Source organism: Poeciliopsis prolifica, unplaced genomic scaffold (genome assembly GCF_027474105.1).
Source record: "Poeciliopsis prolifica strain line A6 unplaced genomic scaffold, Auburn_PproV2 SCAFFOLD035, whole genome shotgun sequence".
NCBI lineage: Eukaryota > Metazoa > Chordata > Actinopteri > Cyprinodontiformes > Poeciliidae > Poeciliopsis > Poeciliopsis prolifica.
Window position 1 is genome coordinate 688,642 of NW_026562410.1, and position 23,135 is coordinate 711,776.

Sequence of the window (23,135 nt, forward strand, 5' to 3'; positions counted from 1 at the left end):
TAATAAGTGCTACAGGCAGCAGCTGCTGGCTCAGTATGACCTACAAAGCATAGTCATTTGATTTTTATCAGCAGCTCTTATTCTCGAAATCCAAACTCCACATTTAACAAGCATTAAGTTGGGTATAGATTTTAACAAGCATACTATAGCTTCATCGTATCATATCCTACTATGGTCAGAAAGTCAACAGACAACACTGTCTCTATGAAGGGGTTTGTGATGTACAATTATAAGAGCTTTGATATGGAAGAGTCAACCTGGGAAAAGTAAAATGAGCTTCAACAACTGATTTGTGATGTTGCTGAGTTCAGTATCAGCGGACCAATGTCCCACAAACTTCAGATTTTATACTCTGCTGTTTCTGTACTGAACCAGTCCCTAAAGTAAAAGGCTGGTAGGAAAAAAATAAAATTCATAGCAGCTACTGTGTAGGAAATGTCTCCATTGGTTGCACCTTGTGAGGTGCAACAAAAATGATTGATTTTAACGCTGTTTTTATCCCTACTGTTCTGTTTTTGTGCTCGAAAATGATTAATAGCTTCATATGACATTTCAGCTCAAAAGACACATTACTTGACATTTTACTCACTGTAGCTTTAAATTGTTCCATTTCAGGGCTCTGGAAGCGGTATGAAAATAATTTTACTTAGCAACGTTAATGTTGCTGCAATTAGGACACAATGAATCCTGCAGGCTTTGATTAACACAGCTGTACGGAAAGCTTTAACTTTTAACTTGATGCCTTCAGATGTGCTTGGACATTGAGCTGACGGCATGTCGGATTACGACAGAAAGATGAATCACCAAATGGATGCATGGTTCCTTTGGTAGAAGGATACACAGTCTCAGAAAATGCAAGGTTTCTTTGCTTATATAAGAAGGACACTAAGCTGAACAGCCGTTTAGTCGATGTGAACATCCACATTATAATTTCTCTTTTTATAAATTTCTGAAGTACTTGTAGGTGAAATTGTTAGATCAACCTAGGCACACAGAGTATTTGACCCAATTTGACTCTTTGGGGTGTCGTCAGGATTGTGCTGCACCGCACCAGTCAGCAGAAATATGTGCATTAATGGCAGCACACGTCTGAGAGCTTTGTTGCAGCACTCACAGCTGCTTTCTTTACTGTCACTGCAGGGCTTACCATAATAGACAAGCAGGAAGTTTTATGTGCGTAATGCATCCTGAGTTTAAATGGTTTTCTGTCACCTTTCTGTGTGCGCGTGTGCATTTGTATGTGTGTACAAAAACAAAAACGTCCTTGTGAAAACTCAGCAGCATGAATGGAGACACGTCAGAGGAAGTAGGGGGTCTTTCAACATGCCCCCGGGGTAGATTGGCATTCACTTTGTAAGAATATGGCCAGAGTGCCTCAAAACGAGTTGAGCAATAGGAGTTGAATACATCCAGGCCATCCTGAGTGCCCACACACATTCAAGTGGACATCTGCATCTATTTGAAATCAGATAACTCAGGAAGCATCGTAGCACAAGAGCTCTGCTTCTTTTTTTTCCTTTTTGTCCCTCTAACTCGCACTGTATATTCCTGGAAGGTCATAAATCTGAGTGTGTTTGTGCAGAAATACTCCCAGGATATCCCCTTAGTTTGTGCAGCTCAGCTCAGATCAAAACCGCAGGAAATAAGCACAGCTGCTCTTCATTCAAACTGGAAGTGTGCGACTGCGTGTGCGGCTGCGTGTGTTGGCGCGCTCGCGGGTGTGTGCCTGCGAGGAGTCAGTGTTATAGAGCCATGACTTCAATCAGGATTCTGTTATTTTAAAACAAGTTTATTAGAAATTAGACCTCTTAAACTATTTACCATGTTGTATAAGCAATTACTACCTTTAGTGAGAATATTAAAGAAGTAGCATTCCTGCCTGTAAAAACCACTCCCATTACTGTATTTCATGTAGAATGAGTATACTCTTCTCTTAACTTTGACTAGCTGGGGACTGATTAAATTAAGTTAAATTCATTTAATTTCTCTTTGGGATCAGTAAAGTATTTTTGAATTTGAATGACCTATATCACCTTATTCATGTTCCACAGTCACAATAAATGTTATGTTAAGGCACTTTATGGAATAAATAGACTGAGTTTACATACAGAAATATATAATCAATTCGATACAGTTAGACATATTTAACGTCAATTCAATTATGTTGTACATGTTTAATATTTTTACTCGAGGTTCTAAAAGAATCTCATGTCCAATCGATGCCAAACTCCGAGGTTTTCTAAAAGTGCAAACACTTCCTAATCCAGCACTGGACTGGAGTCTGAATTAGACTCAAGAAAGAAAATAAAAAATAGACACGTTTAGCTTCTTGTTATCTGCTGATGTCTAACTTTCAGTTTTTGAAGATTCTTTCACTTTTGGTACTTCTTCCTTTTTTTGTAATTTGAATTCCTGATAAATGCTAAATTCAGTAACCGCCACACTGACATGCTGCTGTTGTCAGCACATCCTGGTCGAACTGTGTCTACTGATCAGAAAGGCCAAGAATGAGCACAAAGTAATCACACTCCAGTCATCACTGGATTTCTTTGCGCATCTCTATTAATATACTCCTGAATGTATCTGTGCGTGTTTTCAGAATAGCTTCCACGTTGTCTGGAGAGTTGGACCACACTGGCTGCTTCTTGTGACTTGGCAGTTCTCTGCTAGACATATTTTAATTCTCCCTAATGCCCATGAATTGCATTACATCTTCAAGAAGCAGTTCTTATCTAAATTGAAACCAGCCAAGAAGAAGAGACTGGCATCAGCATTTTCCCAAAGATTTAAAGCTGCATTAACAAACCAGTGACTGGAAGCTAAACACAAGCAATAAAGGTTTGCCAAATGAGCCATCCAGCCACTAAGGCCTCCAAAAGAGAGAGAAAATTGCTCTGAGACAGAAGACAGGAAGTGAAGGCTTTTATCCTAAATTGTTCGGCAAATGCACTAAATGAAAGCTCATCATGTCCCTCTGGGAAACGAGGCCCCCGATCACAGGAAGCTCGCCAATTTAACACTATTTAATTTGGGCTGCTATCAGAGCTGTCTATCTTTGCCAATAGAAACCCCTCTATTGTACCGCTCTTCATATCAATCATCCTTAAAGAGTCCTTCATTTTTTACTGGTTTGTCATATTCTCTTTTCAGTGTTCCGCCTTCCTACTTCCTATCTGATTCACTTCTGTCTGGCCCTACTTCTCGCTTGTCTTTATTAGGTTTCGCTTTTCTCTCTTTGCTAAGTGATCTCATCAGGTCAGCTGGCAAGGAAAAAGCTTTGTAAAGCTTTTTCTGCTTTTTTGTAAAGGCAGAAAAATTGGAAAACGGCTTTCCTCATGGGGAGGCAGCTGACGTAAACCCTGCAACAAGAATGTTAATACAAATGACAAAAATAGCCTCTCTGTCTGAAAGTGCCTCAGTGTTGCTTGTTGTTGCTTTTTGCCCAAAAACAGCAGAGCGGCTGAACAACATCTTGTGTGTTCTCATTAGATTTGCATGTTTGAAAACAATATGTCACAGTATGACAGAATTTCTTCATGAAGGATTAGTTATGGCTTTAAAAAAAAACCCTGCATCGTTACTCTCTTTAAATTAAGAAAGGCACAAAATAGAATGGTGCTGTTGCTCAATTTTTTCTTCGTTGTGATAATTTTTTTGTCAATAAATTATACATACAGGAAGCCTGTGTATTGCTCATTTAATGGTGTCATATCTGAAAGGAAATACTTGTGTGGTTAGAGCAGCAGAGTTAAATATATGACTTACAAAACAAAACAAAAAAAGAACTTGCCAAATCCTGTCTGGTGAATTCCAAGCAACTTTTGTTGTAATCTGCCCTACAAAAATAAACCTTGTCATTAATCTCAATGTAGCGAGGTGTTGACAAGTCTTTGTGATCACTAGTGAAAATCAATTTGGTTCTAACACAACCAAACTGACTGAAAGCACAAATGCTTTTTTGAGGAGTTGGATGTGTCACATTAGTGTGTGACTAAATGCATTTTAAATGTTTAAAATCTTTTTTTCTCTAGGTTTAACAAGACTTCAGCTTTCTGAGATCTCTGTTTTATCCCATTTCATCCTAAGCTATGTAAAATTACTGTTTTAGTCAAATGATTAATATTTTAAAGAAAATTGCCTTTTTTGTTGTTGAAAATAAGACAAAGAACTGATATAAGAACTTTTTATGTTCCTTTAATTCGTGCATTAACATTACTATCGCATCTTATGCATGTTTGGTCATAAGTTTCTCTCTTATCCATTAGGTATCAGTCGTACAGAGAGGGACAAAGGGACTCTATATGAGCTGACCTTCAGAGGGGAAGCGAGTCACGAATTCAGACGTCTGGTCCTCTTCCGACCCTTCGGACCGCTGATGAAGGTCAAAAACGAAAGGATGGACACAACCAATATCATGATTAACATCATCGTCCCGCTCTCGAGACGAGCCGATAAGTTCAAACAGTTCATGCACAACTTCAGGTATGCAGACATTTTTTTTTTACATTGAATTCTTGCCATTGCAGCTGTATATAGCAGCCACTGAAACACCGAGAATTATTCATGAGTTCTCTCACGTACTGTGATAAGGAAAATGTGATAAAGTACACAAACTGTGACACTCACTAAAGAATCAACAGCCATTTTCTGCTTGTTGAAGAAATGTCTTTTGAAATTTCAAATTTAAACCTTGTGAAGCTGTTGCAGTAAAAAAAAAAAAAAAATCTGTTATATTTTTGTTAAAATCTAACAAGTTTTCACTCACAAAAAACTTTGGAAGAGGAAACTTTGTATGTTCGTAGACTTAAAAAGATACATGTGACTTACATCCCAAAATGCTTCAAATCTAATCTTAGACAGATCTTGGGTTGTATGCATATGACAAAATTCTGACAAGTGTTTGATGAAACGTACAGGCAGTAAGCAACAGTGAACAAATAAGCTAACAGTAAAACATGCTTGCTTTTGCTCTGCAGTCTGCTACAGTAGGTTGAGGAAACATCGTCCTTAATGCCTGTGATTTATTGTGCTGCCGCTGCTACTTATCGTGCCACTTTTTACATGGTAAATCCTGCTTAGTTGAATCGTTGCAACCCATTAAGATGCCCCCCTGGGCAGACCCGCAGTGGTTGATATACAGCATGGCAAAAATGCACTTACTTAAAAGATGTGAAGTTGCTGAGCAAACACGTTCTGCTCATAAAAGTGCAGCGAGGAAAGCAGCGTGTGTCACAGCATGTGTGAATGTTTGGTAATAGCTTTTTTTTTTTTTTAATCAAAAGGGTATTTATTCACAGACAGGGACAAAATGGTTCTCTTAGACTAAAGGTTAGAAAAACATTTCGGATATAAAACTATAATATTATACACAGCCATTGTTCACTCTTCACTTCATACATTTTTTAGCTGCGCTTGTAAGTACAAAGGTGCATTAATATTTAATATAATTGTTGGAATATAATTATTGTATCCCTGTCAATAAATAATGTACCATCAGAGGCCTGCAAAAATAGATATAATATTCATATGAAACAGGAGGAGCTGTCAAACACCAGCTTATTTATTAGCGATGCATCATCGCTGCCTTATTTAGGATGGATTTTTGTTTACTCTGGAATTTCTTTTATCTGAGCTTTAAAAAAAATCATCCGAATCCAGCCACCAGATGATTTCTCATTGTGTCTCTGATCCCATGGCTTTCATGTATTTAGATAAATTTTTATTTAGTTTCTGTATAGGAAGCAGAATCCCTTATGCTACACCAGAAAAACACCCGCCATGTTAAGCAACCACTTGTCTCTTATCATGACTATATGATTGATTGTTGAAATGTTACTACAGAAACCATTTAATCTTAAAATAAAAGCTCTGCTTTGAAGACACAACAACTGATTATAAACACAAATTTATTACGTTTTCTTGCAATACTTCAACGTCACTTTCTTGCTTCCAGCATAAACCGGTCCGTCTGGTCTTATGTTGCTTCCTTTTCTGAATTTCATTTGTTGGCAGATTACCTTAAAGGTGTATTATTGCTGCCAAATGTGTGTCAATCTGTATATTGATCTGTATCTCAAAACACTTCTTATTTAGCAACATCTCCTTGTGTGGCAAGAAGACTTTGCTCCAAAAAGAGAAAGCCGTACTCTGTCATCAAGCTCCATTCCTTTATGAATTTGATGGACCTTGAGTTTACACAAACTGCACAATTTCACAATGCTGTCCAACTTGCATTAACTATTAAATTTATTTGGAATCTCCTCAAATTTCTCAGCTAATCACCTATGTGCATACAGTTGCATTTATCTTCACAATGCATATAGTTACATTTTTATACAGACAAGCTTTTTGCTGCTGCCTCATGCAAGTTTACATGTAGATCAGCTTCCAAGCTGCTGCTCTAAGCAAAAAGACTTGCATTCAACTCCTACGTTAGTAGAATCGGCTGCTTTAATCTTGGGAGTGCCACTGTAGATTTATTCTTGGAGTAATACAATACACTGGATATTTCTTCCCCACTTCCAGCAGCAGGAATGACTAGCCTAAAAAATATATATATATGTATATATATGAATATATGAAAAAAGATTTCTTAATATGTCTGAGAAGATGTTAAATGCTGCATCAAAAGTGCTCAGATGGCAGAGCCATTCCCTCTGTGTGTAGAGCATCAACTGTGGTTGAGCTGGAATAATGGCTGCCTGAGCATCATTCATCATGTTAAACAGGAGCATGAGGGGCTGGTTTGCATCTCTGTGCACAGATTAAATGTAAAAGTGCAAAACCCTTACATAATAGATACATGAATGGGTCGTTGAATGTATGTGAGCGTCTTGGTCACGCTTTGACACGTTTTGTGGTAATGGTGATCTCGTCTGGCTTGGTCCATTTATTATTTTATTGTTTCCTTTGAGTCTGCATTGCTCATACATACTAAATCAGTATGTGGCATTATCCATTTTTATTTGATCTCTTCCTACAAATTTCTCTTAAGTTAGGCATGAGATTCTCATGGTATGATAAACTTTGGTAAAACCACCTTTTGGATTTTACTCAAATATAAAAAATTAATTTCAAAAACTTGATCTAATAACTGCAAAGTGAACACAAAAAAAATCTACAATAATTCTTAATGTTGCTGAAACAGTATATTGGTTGCACAGAATGAAAGAGATGCATTCAAAAGTAATTAAGTTTATTAAGCAGATTGTTTTGGTTTTTTGCTTTTCTCAGTCTGGGTTTTTTTTCTGTTTTTTTTTGTGAGTAAGCAGCTGAACTGTGTGCCTTATTTGAGAAGGGAAAGGTGTAGCAGCCAGCTGACTGACAGTGTGCGGCAGCAGGTGAAAGAGAGGCAGAGCTACGTGTTACTTTAACTATGTGCAGCCTGAGAATATTCTGGTGTCTGGCGAGAATCTTTCTTTCCCTCATAATAATACTTTATCTTCTTAAAACCCTTTAACTGCCCACTCAACCATATGGTTAAAGCGATATGCATAGATTTTTAAAAGTAGAGTCTCATCCCACTACTGAAGCTCTTATTCCACTTCTTTTGTTCTGGCAGTAATGAAACTTTGAAGCCTCCTGAATATGTCACCTTGATTTTCCTTCTTCCTGTCAACCCCCTCAAGTCTCTGCTCAGTTTACATAAAGCTTTCATCCCTAATGTCCCATCCTTTGTGTACAGGGAAGTCTGTGTGCGTCAGGACGGCCGAGTACATCTGACCGTGGTGTATTTTGGGAAAGAGCAGATGAGTGAAGTCCGGAGCACTCTGGAGAACAGATCTAGGTAAGTCTGATCTGTTCAGCACAAAACAAACAGAGTAAATCCTGAACAGACATGTTTTATTTTATTTTATTTTATTTTTTGGTCACTTCTTTACATGTAACCAGAATAATCCCCTCCATAATCAGTCTTCCTGTCTTGACACAAAATGCAAAACACACACACTCCTCCTGGCTCTTCGTCCTGCCAGAGCCACTCGTGTATCTAATGAATAATGGAGCAGCGTGCCACCCGCACAGAAAAGCTGAAAAGCTTCCAGCCAACACTGATAATTTACAACATGCCTGCAATCGTCCCTCACTCACTCAACCCGTTTTGCACAGATTTCTGCACAGACACATGCACACACGCACAAGCATGCACAATCACCACCTAAGGAGACAGTAGCTGTCGGCTGATCGGGAGTCAGGTCCACTGTGAGTTGAAGTGACTGATTCCCTGAGGGGTTTCTATGGAGATGCGGGCACAAAGGTTTGCGTGTGGCCTTGAAGCAGTCGGACCATCTCCAGTGTTGCACAACATCTCATTGTCTCGCTGTCAGTGATTTCTAAAATAGGCAGAGTTAAACTTTTAATAATGAGTGGGAAAAAAAACAAACAAACTTGTAAAACTGGGGAAAAAAGGTTGAAAGGAAGATCTGAAAGATGGTTTTGGATGAAATGGGATCCCAAAGAGATAAATCTCTTTGGGGAAAAAAAATGCATCAGGGTGTGATCCATCACATTTTGAAATGAAAAAGCAGCATTAATTAGTGATTTTTTTAATTATTATTTGTAATTCTTATAGTATCTGTAGCAAAACAACAAAACTTACAATCTGAATTAAAACATTTTTTAGTGGTTTGAAAGAGTTACTGTTAATTCCACACGTCACAAGTATTACCAACATATTTATTTTATTTTATTTTACACATCACCCTCTATTCCTTCCCTGGAGTCTGAAGTTGATTTTTGTTAATTAGCTGTTTAATCTTTCTCACCCTGGTAGCAAGTCTACAACTGTTTATTACCAACATATTTTGTTTTTGTTTTTATTTGGAAATAGTTACTTTAAAAGCAATTTGGATGGTGTTTCTGATAATGAAGTCAGGACAGCATAAATATATTCCTACTTTAGAGTTTTCCAGAAGCTGGGTTATTCTTTTTAATGAGAGGAAAAAGTAAACGGGATTCCCTGCCTTTGGCGAAAGGCTGCTGTATTTAAAATCTATTTTAAAAGAAGCAATTTGAAACTCATAACATTTGCGTTTCTGCATTTTACCATCACACAGACTTTTATTGAACTTTTGACATGGATAAATAAAACCATAGATGAACACATTTTATTTCCCAAGCATATTTTTTTCCTGCAGCGATCTCGGCATCATTAGAGACAGAGATCTGTTTCTGCAGATCACTTAACCGATTCAGCTCCACTAACTGGCTTAGTTTGTTTCTTCTCTCAAATAGCCTCCAGCAAGTTGGTCTTTTATTTTTTCCCCCGCTCCTCCTGCAAGATCGCATCGCAGTCACACACTTTGCTTTCAATTAACACAGTTTATGTCCTCACTGTATATTATTTAGACACATCGAAAACATTTTTTGGTAAACCTGTAAGAAGGTCGGTTCTCACTTTTTAACCTTTTTCTGCCAGACACTTGGGATGCTTGTTAAAAATAGTCTGAATCAGAAGCTGTACTTTCAAATATAAGGCTGCGAAATTCACACTTCAAAGCCTCAAACCCATTCACAAGGGGCGTCCTGTGAGTTTATGAGCACATGTGGCTCGGAATAGAGATATAAAACGAGGCGAAACAAAGAGGAATAGAAGGTAGGGTTTGAGAGGGAGGGAGTCGGCATGTGAAGAAGAGAGAAACACGAGTCGTCTGATCTAACTGGATACCAGTCAGTCAATACACATAAATTATGACTGTGTTGTGGACACAGAGAGGAGCTGATGGCTGCAGGGGGAAAACTGAAAGAAACTCAGAGAAGATAAGATCAGCAGCAATGCTAACATGGGGCAAAAAAAAAAAAAAAAACATTAATTCCCAAGGATAAAAAAAAAAGATAAAAACAAGGATTATGCAGAAAACCGGAAAAAGATAAAAGAAAACAATTGCATGACATGGTGAATCATTTCATTTAAAAAATTTCCATGATTTCTTTCTCCTTTTAATGACTTTCACGTTATCATTTGTGGCATTTCAGTCACTTCTTGGATACCTCAAGTAAATCCTGTGAAACCCCTTAGGACAAGTTAACTGGACAAGTACAGGGAGCTTATCAACGGCTTTAAAGGCACACAAATCGGAGCTGCACAGTTTTCATGTTCTTTTGCAGATCTTTCAGAAATGCACTGTACAAATTACTCGGTGTCATTAATTTGTGAAACCGTTTTGCCCCAGGCCTCTGCCAGCTTGCGTTCACCCTTCCATCACACGTGTGGACTTCTGATTATCTAGCTCACTGAAATACCAGGTATTTTTGTCTTTGACGCAACTGTTTAGAGAAATATCATCAACCTTCATTCTACATACAAAGCAGACGGGTATATCAACAACAGCATGAGCCACTTTGTTTCCAGGGTTGTGCTGGGTGGCACTCGTAAAGAATTATTCAAAATAAAAAAATGTTGCGAGTGTAAAATTCATCCTTCAGTTAGCTCACAACAAAAATATTATAAAAATGATAATGCTATGCATTTTCATGGTTTCCTGTTTTGACCTTGCTGACTAACAGACAAATATTCACAACTGAGAATGATTGAAATATTTTGGGCACATGCCGCTGAGCTTCTGGCTCCGGGACGGAGCCCGGGTCTCCCCAGTCTGGTCAAGGTTCACCTAAAAGTGCGATCAGCTATTTATTTAATTGTTTAACTTTATCTTTAGCTGCTGTCATAATAGACTTTTTTGTATGGACACACAAGCCCCTTTTCACACTTTCTATCAGTGTAACTTGCTAACTTTCGAATTTACACAAGTAAACACAAAATGCAGTTTTTAAATAAAGTTGTTTCTTAAGGGAGAAAAAAAAATCCAAACCTGTGTAAAAATGTTATTGCCGCCTAAATAGAGTGAATGGTTGAGCCAACCTCAGCAGTGGCAATTGCAATGAAGCATTTGCAATTACTCGCAATAAGTCTTTTCCAGCTGTGGAGGAATTCTGGTCCCCTCATAAGAGCAGAATTGTTGTAATTCAGCTACAAAGAGGTTTTTCAATCATCAACAGCCTTTTTAAAGTCATGTCACATAATCACATCAGGTCCTGAAGCAGCAAAATAACCCAGACCATAACGCAAACTCCATGTGATGCTTTTTTTCCATAAAGCTTTGTTCCTTTCACACCAGATATAACAGGACACACACCTTCTAAGAAGTTTAGCTTTTGTCTAAACTTGTTCTGCCCAGTCTCTCTTTATTTTTATTTTTATGATAGACGCATAACCTCTGACCTTAACTGAGGCAAGTGAATCCTGCATTTCTTTGACTCTTGTTCTAGGGTCCTTTGTGGCCAGTCTGAACATCCCATAAAGCATTGTTCACTTCACTGATTGTCTCACTGAATGAATAAGCGGAGCAGTATGGTTCAGTTCTTCATTTTGACTACAAGCCAAGCCATTTAATATGATGCTACAGTATTGATTGTAGACAGTTGATGTATGAAAAGAAATGAGGACAATGCATTCAATAGCTATTGAATGTTTTTTTCTTTTTTTTTCAAACTCAAGCAAAATGATGGCACTGGGATTCCCATTTAAAAACCAATACCACTATCATTACTTTTACAGGAAGCAGGCTCAGTTGGTCTCCAACCACAAGTGACAGGAGTAAACAGAAGCCACAGATTGGGAGCTTACACCGAAGTCTGTTTCATCAACAGGCGTCATGCTTGGAGTCAGTATCCTCCACACTGTCCTTACCGAGTGTAGCTAACAGGATAAGACCTACAGCTGAGACATTTTGGGGGAGTTTCTTTTCCACAGACTTCTTACTGACACAGTTTCAGCTGAAGCAGGGTGCAGACCATCTTATCTGCAGTAGTGAAAAGGCATGTGTTGGGACAAGCAGAGTTGTGTGGTGATGTGTGTGGGTTACAAAAGATCAACATAATAAAAGCAACTATGAAAACATGGATTTAAGTCGGGTTACACTGGCTACGCCCCCTTTGTAAGTAACTTTTTGCATTAAGTTTGGGTGACCTGCAAATTCAATCAGTGATTTCAGTTCCTTCAAAAAATAAACCTGGCTTTCAACGCCTCCTACTGCAAATAACCAGGAATTTATCAGTATCATTCAACAAGTGATGGATTATCCTTGACTGTGTTTGAACTGTAAATATGCACTAGAAATCCGAAGTCCGCCCACTTGCATCTTTTTAAAGCTCTTTGTTTTATTCAATGTTTTCTTGAATTGTTTGCAAACTGGACTATGGTGACAGCCTAAGTAATTATGAAACGGGTGCATTTTTGCAGGCTTTAGATTTAATATCTCTCTCTGTCTCTCCTCCCTCTTGCTTTGTATCTGTTTATAGGCTTTCAATAGGTGAAAGGCCACAGGACAAAGCAGTAAATCAGAACAAAAATAATGTTTCAGGAGTGACACTTTCTTTTCAACGTCTAGACAAAACACAGGAAAGAGACAGTGGTTTGAGCTGAATGCAGCTTCCTATTGTCCTCAGTCTTGTCTTGCTCACCCACAGACTAATTGTTCAATCTGTAAAATACTCCAAGCACAGAGAAAAAGAACAACTTAAGTATGAGCTATTAAAAAACTAGGTCAAAGTTTATTTTCCTGAATGACACCTTAGTGATATCCATCTTTTTGCAGCAAATACACAAACGTCAATGTATTTTACTGGAATTTTATTTCATCAACCTACACAAGGTAGTTCCTGTTGGGAACATTATAATATCTATGAGCTTTATATACTACATGTTTCATTTTACTAATACACCCAAGTCCACCTTTGTGCTATTTAATATCAGTAGAAATCCAACTCTTCTGTGAAGGTTTCAAAAGTTTGTTAGAGAAGATGTGATTGAACAACTTCATGAAAACCAAGGTCAGGTTTTCAGAAAGGTCAGGGATAAAGTTGTGGAAAATGTAAAAGCAGAGCTAGGTTATAAAATAATTTGCTACGCTTTGAACATCTCATGAGGCACTTTTCAATTCTTGACCTGAAAATGGAAATACCATGGAAAAATTCCAGACCTATAGCGATGTGGTTCACCACTTTAACTGTAAGGCAAAGTAAAATTAATCAGGAAAAGAGGCCAAGCTGCACATTATGCCTCTCGAGTAACTGCACAGAGTTGCAGTTCGTCCAACGTTTAGGGGATGCTTTTCTTAACCAGGACCTGGAAAGCTGGTCAGTGTTGGTGATTATGAGAGAAAATTTGTTAGAGACTGCAGAAGACTTGAAGCCGTGGTGGAGGTTCACCACAAGGTAGGAGGACAACTTTAAAGATTCAGTCAGTCATAATGGAATGGGTTAGATCAAAGGTTTTCATGTCTTATAAAGCCCCAGTTACAGTCAGGATTACTCTAGTTTAGAATTTGATAAGAGTTTAAAATGCACCATGTAGCAAATCCCTTCCACTTCACAGTTTGTGTATTTGTTCTCCCACATAATTGGAATAAAATATATTAAAGTCCATGGTTGCAATGTGGCTGAACGTCAAAAACGTCAGAGTTTGAATACTATTCCAAGGCACCATAATGCTGACAAAATCCTTGCAGGTGCTTTTCTTAACAGTTTACAGACTGAGTTGATCTCTCCTTCACTTCCTGTCACATTTAAAGCTGAGACTGAGTCAACACATGAAAGCAGCTGGAGTTGTGTTAAAGTCGTTTAAAACAAGCCGAGTCATTGTTCTGCAGTTTGCCATCTGTGGACAGTTTGGTGCCAGCTGCACATGGTCCTGCTCTCCTGGGACTCCATGCAGACACTCAGTCTGTTTGGATTCATGTTGTGCTGGCAGATATGGACTCTGTTATCCGTGCTTCAGCCGACTGCACCTCACAAGCACACACAGACATGTAGTTACATGCGGACATCATGCATCTTGAAGATTGAAGTCATCAGAAATATTTGGAATGTGAAGACGGTTGTTCACAAAGTTAAATAGGCGGTAAGGTGCATCATGTTGCTGGTATTTTTTAGATTTAGAGACGTGGGATCAAAAGGTTTTGCTGTCATACTTATGGGAGAGGCGGAAAAGTTTGGAATGTGTCATAGGTGTTCACGCATTAGTGCAAGAGGAAAATATTATGCTAATGGACTTAAAAACCTGTAGAAAGCAGAGGGATGACACTCTGAGTGATTCAAGCAACGCAAAGGGAAAAACTCTTTCCCTTCGTTACAGTGAATTCCTCTAAAGAAATTTTTGTAGCTGCTTTTTCCATCTGTTTTATTATCTACTCGTATAAAAAATGATGTTCCCATCTGTTTGTTCTGCTTTAAACTTGGACACGTGAGCCACTTTTTCCTCAGGCTCGCCACCATGTGAAAAAGACGTCGGGATGTGTGTGTGATCTGCTGCGTGTCTGCGTGGGCACACGTTGGCGTAAAGGATTAGTGACTAACAGTGTGAATTGTTATGATCAAAGAAAAAAGCCACAGCTGTGTGCATCTGGATCCAGCTGTTTCTCCTTACTCGCGCCACAGCAACGCAAACCCACTGAGACAGACGGGCTCGTTTTCCTGCGGCCCGAATTAGTGACTCCCATTCGGTCATCTAGATCCAAATCAGCACTGAAATGAACTCTTTGAGTCCACTAAGTCTAGAAACTGTTTTCCATTTCAGGTCTTTTTTTTTTCTTTTTTTTTACAATTTAATTATATTGCTCATTAGTGATGCATGTAAACGCTGTTGCACTTGAAAAATATCTCCATGCTTCAGTGATGGGAGATAATGGCATTAATCAGCCACATACAGCAGAAAATCAAGACAGTCGGAGAAAATTTGCGGGAACAATTTTATCCATCTATCCATCCATTTTCTTCCGCTTTATCCGGGGTGGGGCCGCGGGGGCAGCATGCTTTTAAAATACTTGTAAACAGAATTAATAAATACTTTACTGCTATGAACAAAGACTGCTTTGTGTTCAGTTGCAGTTTCATCAAAAAGAGTTTCATCATATGACCAAATGTCTTCTTCTCTAATGACTCGCATGCTGTGTGTTGCGTTTGAAGGGAGACCAGCTTTAAGAACTACACACTGCTTCAGCTGGACGAGGAGTTTTCTCGGGGTCGGGGTCTAGACGTCGGGGCCCGAGCGTGGAAGGGAGGCAATGTGCTGCTTTTCTTCTGCGATGTGGACATCTACTTCACCGCCGACTTCCTCAACACCTGCAGACTCAACACGCAGCCAGGTGATGTGCTGCACAAACTCGACAACACAAAACAAGCTAAAGTCTCTTCTACACTGAAAAACATTACAGTTTTTACTTCTGACTAATTGTAGCTTTTGAGACGTACCTGGAATTCACACAATAATCAGAAGCAGTGTGTGTCTGATTTTACAAATTATGTTTATTTCTGGCATGAGGCTCCATTAAAATTAACCAAGTGGAGGAAAAAGTAAGGTGGTTCATTTTTAGATGGCTTTCTAACAGTAAAAAGTGGAGGTATGCATAAATAAAGCTGTTTTAATAAAACAACATCCTGACAAAACAAAACAATCCAAGTGACCCACAGTATCACAGATCACCTACCATACTTCACAGTGAGCATGGGATCCTTTTACACTTCTCAGCCCTTTTGTTTTCCAAAGTAAAAGTAAAAACGATTTGCCTAGAATTGACGACACATCTGAAAATTAACCAGATAGCAAATTCCCTTCGTCTTTTCTATCAATTTTTTTTCTCTTCAAGCTTTCATTTGTTACTTCCACACTTGAGAGGAATAGATCCTGGCTGCCTGTTGTGTGCAGCACCCTGACAAATCTGGTAATTAACTTTCCACTGGCATTTCTTGTCACTAGCGTGTCGTTTTCCATGATAAGTGCTGCTGTCGGCGAACAGATGAGGAGTTCAGAAATCCAGGAGGAGCCCAGAATAGAAGCACTTCACATTGTGCAGATATGGTTTTGGTGTAGGGAGTCCCTCTGGGCCCGAATAGACATTTTAAAGAGGGGACTGCAGATATCTGAGGAAACGGCTTTGACTTGGAAATGTGTAATTGAGGTTAAATCAAAGTTCACATTGGTAATAAATGAATTAAGGGTACATGGTGTGAAATGTGATCAATCACCACATTTGCTCTGTGCTTCAATCTGAAATCTCAGTGGTAGTTCCATCCAGCAAAATAATTATTGGGACTGATAAAACTCTGAGTGACTAAATGATTATTAGGGTCGCCAGCAAATGTCAGACGCTGCTTTGTCCCTGCAGGTAAAAAGGTGTTCTACCCCGTGTTATTCAGCCAGTACAACCCTGCCCTCATTTATGGAAGTCCAGAGCACATCCCACCTGTGGAGCAACAACTGGTAACACATTAATGATTCATACTTCCTCATTTTCTTGACTACTTGTGGAGATGGTTTGGAAATACTTATCCTCTTATGCAGCTCAGTCGCTGAATTCAACTGTGTGTGTTTCACAATATGTTTGCACCTCTCCTTCTAGGCAATCAAGAAAGACACAGGCTTTTGGAGGGATTTCGGTTTTGGTATGACTTGCCAATACAGGTCTGACTTTATTAACATAGGTAAGGATTAGACAAAAGAATTTCCATAGCAGTCACACCACTTCGCAACGGCTTCGGGAATCCATAATCAGTTCCTCCTGAGGGCTGATTGTCTGAGTAGAGGCGTGACACTGCACAGTCGAAACGACTTCATCAGATGCGGCAGTAATATCCTCGCTGTTGTCCTAATGGTGCTGCTGCTGAGCAGACATGAAAAACAGCAGAGCACTAATAGCTCAGGATTGCGATATGGAGCTTTGGTTTTATTATATTACCCTGAGTGGTAATTTAATAAAGCAACTACAGTGTAGCTCAGAATCTTCCTATCCACCTGTCTGTCATGAAAAAGTGAAACTCAAATATTACACTGATTCATTACGCACAGAGTGATAATTTAATTTCAATTATTACGGTTCACAGCTCATTAAAAATCAAAATCCAGTTTATTAAAAGAATGAAATATTGCATAGGACCAATTAGAAAGTATTTTTATAAAATAACTAACACCCTACTCAAGAGAAAAGCTACGTGCAGTATATTATATGCAAATGGGTAGTTGGGGCTCGTGCTTCTGGCATTTCTAGTTCTGCAGTGACGTAACAACCTAATTTACTCGTGACTAATGTCACACATAATTCTATGTGTTGAGGCTCTTTATGCACTTTCCCGAGCTTCAGTGTATTCCCTGATATTCTTCCTCAAATTCTTAAATTTGAAGGCTGTTTGGCCTCCTGTCTTGGCAAAAGACAATTTCCCTCTCACTAAAACAGTTTGAGATCTGTGAAAATACTTACTTTTAGCTACAGAAGACAAAATCCCACTCTTGCTCTGCAATAAAAATATAAGATGTATAACGAAAGACCCTCACCTTGACATTTTAATGAAACTTGTATTTAAATTCAGCCCCAAAAACTATAGAAGTTATGCAGATCATCGCTACAGAGCTGTTCCTTAAATTTGCTTTCTCTATTTTATTTATAAGGGTATCCAAACTTAAAACCATGATCATAAAGTCAGATCCTGAATTACAGGCATAGTAAAACGAGGAGTCATTGCTTATCATGACTCATTTATGCATCTATGTGATTTTTACGAGGTACTGAGATAATTTAATTGATCAAAATGATTGGAGTCCAGCCTCAGTGTAAAAGGAAAAAGAAGGTAATTCAACAAAATCCCTATTTCAAGTATTTTCTCAACAGAGATGAAGGTAAAATGGAAAGATTTGTACCTGAAAAAGTAGACATAATTTTTAGCGATGTTGTCTTGATCACCAACCTGAAAAGACTGTTCAGTTCAAATTGTTTTCTGCTCTTCAATAGCCTTTCTCATCATATAATGAGGGAGTTCCAATAATTTAGAAATGGATTTATAACCAGCAGATTCTTTATAAAGTTACTACAGATTTTTTTTCCATCCTGTGTTAACACATAACTTTTTTACAGAGGTGGCTACATTTCTTGATCAATTATTCATTTGCGTTTTGTTAGCAGCTGGTATCTATTTTCCCTCCTGAATCTTCTGGAAGCAGCAAAGCTGTACTTGGCTTTTCGAACATGGCGTTTTCATTTTCTGCTTACTGTTTGGTGATAAATGAGGACAATCTGGAACTTACTGTTGGTTTTGGAAGTTTTTGGTATATCAGTGTAATATTTTCAGAAAATAATAAAGAACAGGTGTTGTTTATCCAGACTTGTAAAAGAAGCACAGCGCTTTCTTTTTTCAATGGTCTTTAAATAAGACCATTGTAACAGTTGCATGTTGTGAAAACAGCGCGCATTTTTAACATTTAAAATAAAAAAGAAAGATTGAGGCAGATATAACAATCAAAGTAAAACAGAAGGGAGTCGTGAACCTTACAGGAAGCAGCCTTCATCGTCCTGACAAATCTCTCAATGAAAAACTGCAACCTCTTTTCCAATATCTTTTTCTTTTTAGAAAGTGAATATGACACCATAACTGTGAGCCATGCTGCAACATGTTTAGCATTACACACTGACAAATCTTCTGATGACCATGTCTGTTCTGCCAGGAGGTTTTGACATTGACATCAAAGGCTGGGGCGGCGAAGACGTCCACCTCTACAGAAAGTACCTCCACAGCAACCTCCTGGTCGTCCGAGCGCCGTCACGCGGCCTCTTCCACCTGTGGCACGAGAAGCATTGCGCCGACGAGCTGCCGCCAGACCAGTACCGAATGTGCATGCAGTCCAAGGCCATGAACGAGGCCTCGCATGGCCAGCTGGGAATGCTCTTCTTCAGGCAGGAGATCGAAGCTCATCTCCGCAAGCAGAAACTGCAAAACCCAAAGAAGACGTGACTCTGGACTGAGAAAGGCTAGGCTCTGCGTCCAGAAGGTGAAATAGTATCTAAGATTTGTATAATTCTGAAAGAATTTTGATAAAGTTACCTGATTTGCTGTCCTTCTCAAGACCAAATACAAGACTCACGCTTTTATATCTGTACAGAAAATCCCAGGGAGCAGACATGTTGTGGACTAAAAACTTAGAGAAAGAGTTTGGTTGAAATATTGTATTTTGTATTTTCACTCCATATGTAAAATGTGGTTTAGGTACATCTTTACTTACTCCTATAAAAAAATGCTACCAGCTATTTGTATTATTATTTTTTTTAATTGTCCTTTGAATTCATGTTCAACAAGCAAAGTTGATTGAGCTCAACCATATGATGTAAATCACAGCTAAAAAGTAAAAGAAGTGTCAATCTTAAATAAAGAATTCAGATTTGATTCTATAAAAGTCTGGGTACATTTAATTAAAAGTGAGAAACATGCATTTATGGGTCCAGTGAGTGGTTTCAATGCACTCATCACAGGCTTCTAGCCTGATAATACAATGTGAAACTTCATATTTGTTCCAAATTTGAATTCATTGGGTATGTTATCTGATTCACACAGTCAAAATTAGACATACAGGCTCAAAAATAGACATGCACTTCTATAAATATTAGCAAAAGTGCCCATTTGCAAGTTTCAATTCAACCATACGCTTTTTTAAACAGGCTTTTGGCAACACTGAAATGGTGGAGATCATTTAAATAGCCTGGTTTTCTGGTTCAGCTTTTAATCATAGTTCAAGCCAGTTTTGATTGTTCAATACACTTATTATGTTTGAAAATCTAATATCACTGTGACCAAACAGATCATCTTTGTCTCTTTTTGAATTTTGTTTATCCACGTGGGCAGCCTCACATTTCTATCAAGCTTGAAAGTCTCTATTGTAGAGAAGTTTCTTTTTGTTCCAGCATCTGCCATTTTAAAACAGGCTTGAACCTTGGTTGAGTCTTGGACGCTATCAGATGTTCCAAGAGAACCGTGACCCAAAACGCACATCCAAGGCAAAAGTTTGGCTGGATAAAGCTGGCTACCAATAAGTCTCTAGAATTGCTGCAACCTCATTAAGACATTACCCAGAAAACTAACCAATTTAAACAATCATTTCTGATAAAGAGAGGGTACAAATACGTTCTCGTTTGTTACAAAAGCATATGGTTTTGCTACAGCTTACAAAAGCTCATTATCCAGATACCAGTGGAAGTGGAGTATGCCGGTATTTGAGTCTATATGCAAATGTTTGACAATTCAAAATGCATTTAAATATTCAGTTCCAATTCTGGTTTTTGGTCAGCATTGAAATTGTACACTTCATAGTTTCTCCATTCTGTAAAAAGAGCTGTTCAAATTCTTTGATGAAAAACTCAAAATGAATGTGACATTAATGTCCATAATTATACGTGAACTTCTGTACAGAATCATATAAATGTCTGTGTATATGAGAGCTATTTTATGTTGTTTTTTTATGCACCTGTGAGCCGTATTACATCTCAACTATGTGCCTTATGTAAATAACGTCAGATCCGTCTGTTTTTCATAATCAGTGAAAGTTTAACTTGCACTGAAGTTTTTTATATGTGTAAACAGAGCCACCCACTGGTTTGAAAATGAATAACACGCTGTTGAGCTATCAGTGAAGGACTCTTTTAAAGTCTGTCTTGTAAAGTTTTACATAAATTATTCTTTCAGTTGCCTTTGCTTATGTATTTATAATTATGTTCTGTAAATGTCTAGCCTTAGAATTTGTATTTTATTTTTGCCTGCTTAGAAAGTATTACATTCAGCTCAATCTAGCCTAATTGGGGCCCCTGTTTTAAGATGTGGAAATAAGGCTATAAATTGTTTTATTGCGGTAAAATTATATACTGAACGTTTGGGGGATATTCGAGCTTTAATTTGAGTATATGCATTTCTATCAACTTTTTTTTTGCAACAAAATTGTTATTGCTTCCCCTATTGGCGCCCCTACTACTTCGTATTCGCACAACCTCCTTTGTCACAATAGAAAAGCATTTCTCATATAACCAAACTCTTTGACCATTCTTCTTTACATAAGAGTCCTGGGTCCTGATGTCGTCTTCTCGGTGAAATGAGGAGAGATAAGATTAAGGTCTGTGGACTGAGATAGTCATAGAAAGTGATTAATGGCTGGAGCTTTTCCGTTGGTTGGTCTGTGTGATTTAGATCACTATCCTGGTCTACAATCTACTGTCAACCCAATTAATTTGTGTGGCAGAGGCCAACATCAACGCTTCGTCCCCTCCACCTCAGAGAAAACGTTCAACACACATGTGCCTGACTCAAATTCAATGTTCTCCTCTTGTTCCTATTTTGACAAAGGGATAGGAAAAATTAACGTGTCTGACGTCATCTATCCCAAGAAAACTGGAAATCAAAATTACTTTAAAAGTAAAATAAATGCTACATTTATTCTATGAACACTTTTTAGGCGTGACAATAGCAGCTCTAGTGCTATTGTGATGGTGCTGCGACTTATAATGCTATAAGTTAGATTTTTATTGTTGTTGTCATTATTATTGTTTTGAATTTCATCAGGTGTTTTTACCATCAGTACCAATAGGCATGGATTTGAGTGTTGACATTTTAAGATCAGTGCTGTGTAAATTAGTTTGTAAACCTTTTAAAGGGAAGTGTTAACATTTAGTGAATTTATGTTGACGACGACTTAACAAGTCAGAGCAATTTATTTTTAATATCAATTAGGAGGAGTTTTTTGTGCAATAGGGAAGTAAATTATGATTAATATTAGTAGTAAGCAACCATTTATTTATTTTGATGTATTTTCCTGAAAATCTTTTTTTAGAATACTTGTGCAGCACTGGATAAGGATCCAGAAACAAAATGACTGGCAATCATTTACTTTTTTCAACAATCATTAGATTATTTTGTCAGATTGGTTTTGTAACTTTGTGTAAATGAGTTGAATAAACATATTTATGCATTGTGAAGGCTTTTTTCATATGCAATACATTGTTGATCTGTATTTTTCCAAGGGCAAAAATGTTGGTCCTCTGCAAGAACATAAAATAAAACCTGACTGATTCTGATTCTTTTTGCAAAAACATTTTACCATGTATGTTTTTAGTGCAGGGCGTCTGCCTTACCAAACTTATTTGTTACTGATTTGTTAGAATAATTAAGCACCTTGGGTGCTTTTCGCCGAAACAAAAAAAACCTAGAAGGTCAGTCGCTTTTGTGAATGTCAGTCTGTCAGAAATAAAAAAAAATCATTTTAAAGGAGTTAAAAACCATACAAAAGTTCTTTATTTTGAAATCTGCCAATTTGTCTCATTGTTTCATAAAGGAATGTCCTGCTTCTTCCACGCACCACTTTTTACATATAAGAAACTTGTCATTTGTATTTTACTTTTAAGAAGATGTTCAATTTAATTTTGGTCTCTCAATTTAATGCTGAACCTTTACTTCCTAACCTGTAGATGGAGCCAACGAGCTAATGTTTGTGTTTGGTAGACAACTCCTCTTCCTGTTTAACATGCATTACTGTAATTTTTTTACATTTATTGGAATTAATCAGTCAAACTTTCCTTAAACTACTGCTCTAAACATTTCTTTGTAACCCTAAATTTTAGGGTCACTGTCTTGCGCAAAGGTGAACTCCCTTTGTACTTCACTCCACCCAGTTTCCTATTTTGTTTCTGCAGATTTTTATCAAGGTCAAGACAAATATCTTTTAAACATATTTTAACACATTACTTTGTGAACATGTTTCTACATTATACAACAGAACAAATAGACATTTCATTTTTGAATGCTTTTATTTGTTCATGCAAAATAAATTTGAAGAGTTGACTTTTAGCGTAGAATTTCTGTAAGTCACCCTGACATGCTGAATATCATCTTACTGGCCAAATCCTGAGCTATTGTTTTATTCATGCTTGGCTCACCAGGTGATATCCACTTCATTATCACATTTGCCTTGTACCACGTGTGCTATCATGCTGGAAAGTTTGCTGATAATTATTGGATTGTGTGTACGGTAGTTTTTTTTGAGGGGGGGATTTGCAACAACCTGCACCTGGGGAGTATTTTGGTCTTTTTATTCTTAACAAGATTTTTTTTTTTTGTTCGCATATGTAAAAAAGAACTCAAGCTTTGTATTCATAATGTTTTAATCATAACTGTCCTCTCTGTGAATAAACATCCAATCTTAACATCCCAGGAGATTAATCATAAACAGTCATTGCCTTTTTTTAATTCACTCATTTTGAAAGACAGTAGAGGACCGCTTTGATCTTTGCCCCACTTTGAAGTACGGTTAAACTCTGTGACCAATTTAATCAATCTAT

General features: G+C 37.8%; 1 protein-coding gene across 1 annotated transcript in view; it reads left to right on the plus strand.

Annotated features, from left to right (window-relative positions):
• The window catches only part of csgalnact1a (chondroitin sulfate N-acetylgalactosaminyltransferase 1a), a 37,121-nt gene extending 14,116 nt beyond the window's left edge, over positions 1-23,005 (plus strand). The window contains exons 3-8 of the mRNA XM_055052532.1: positions 4,266-4,482; positions 7,685-7,786; positions 14,962-15,140; positions 16,161-16,255; positions 16,395-16,476; positions 18,488-23,005. Coding sequence (XP_054908507.1) covers positions 4,266-4,482; positions 7,685-7,786; positions 14,962-15,140; positions 16,161-16,255; positions 16,395-16,476; positions 18,488-18,774 — 962 coding nt within the window. The 3' untranslated portion in view covers positions 18,775-23,005. The remainder of the gene's footprint in view (positions 1-4,265; positions 4,483-7,684; positions 7,787-14,961; positions 15,141-16,160; positions 16,256-16,394; positions 16,477-18,487) is intronic.
• The last annotated feature ends 130 nt before the right edge of the window (positions 23,006-23,135 follow it).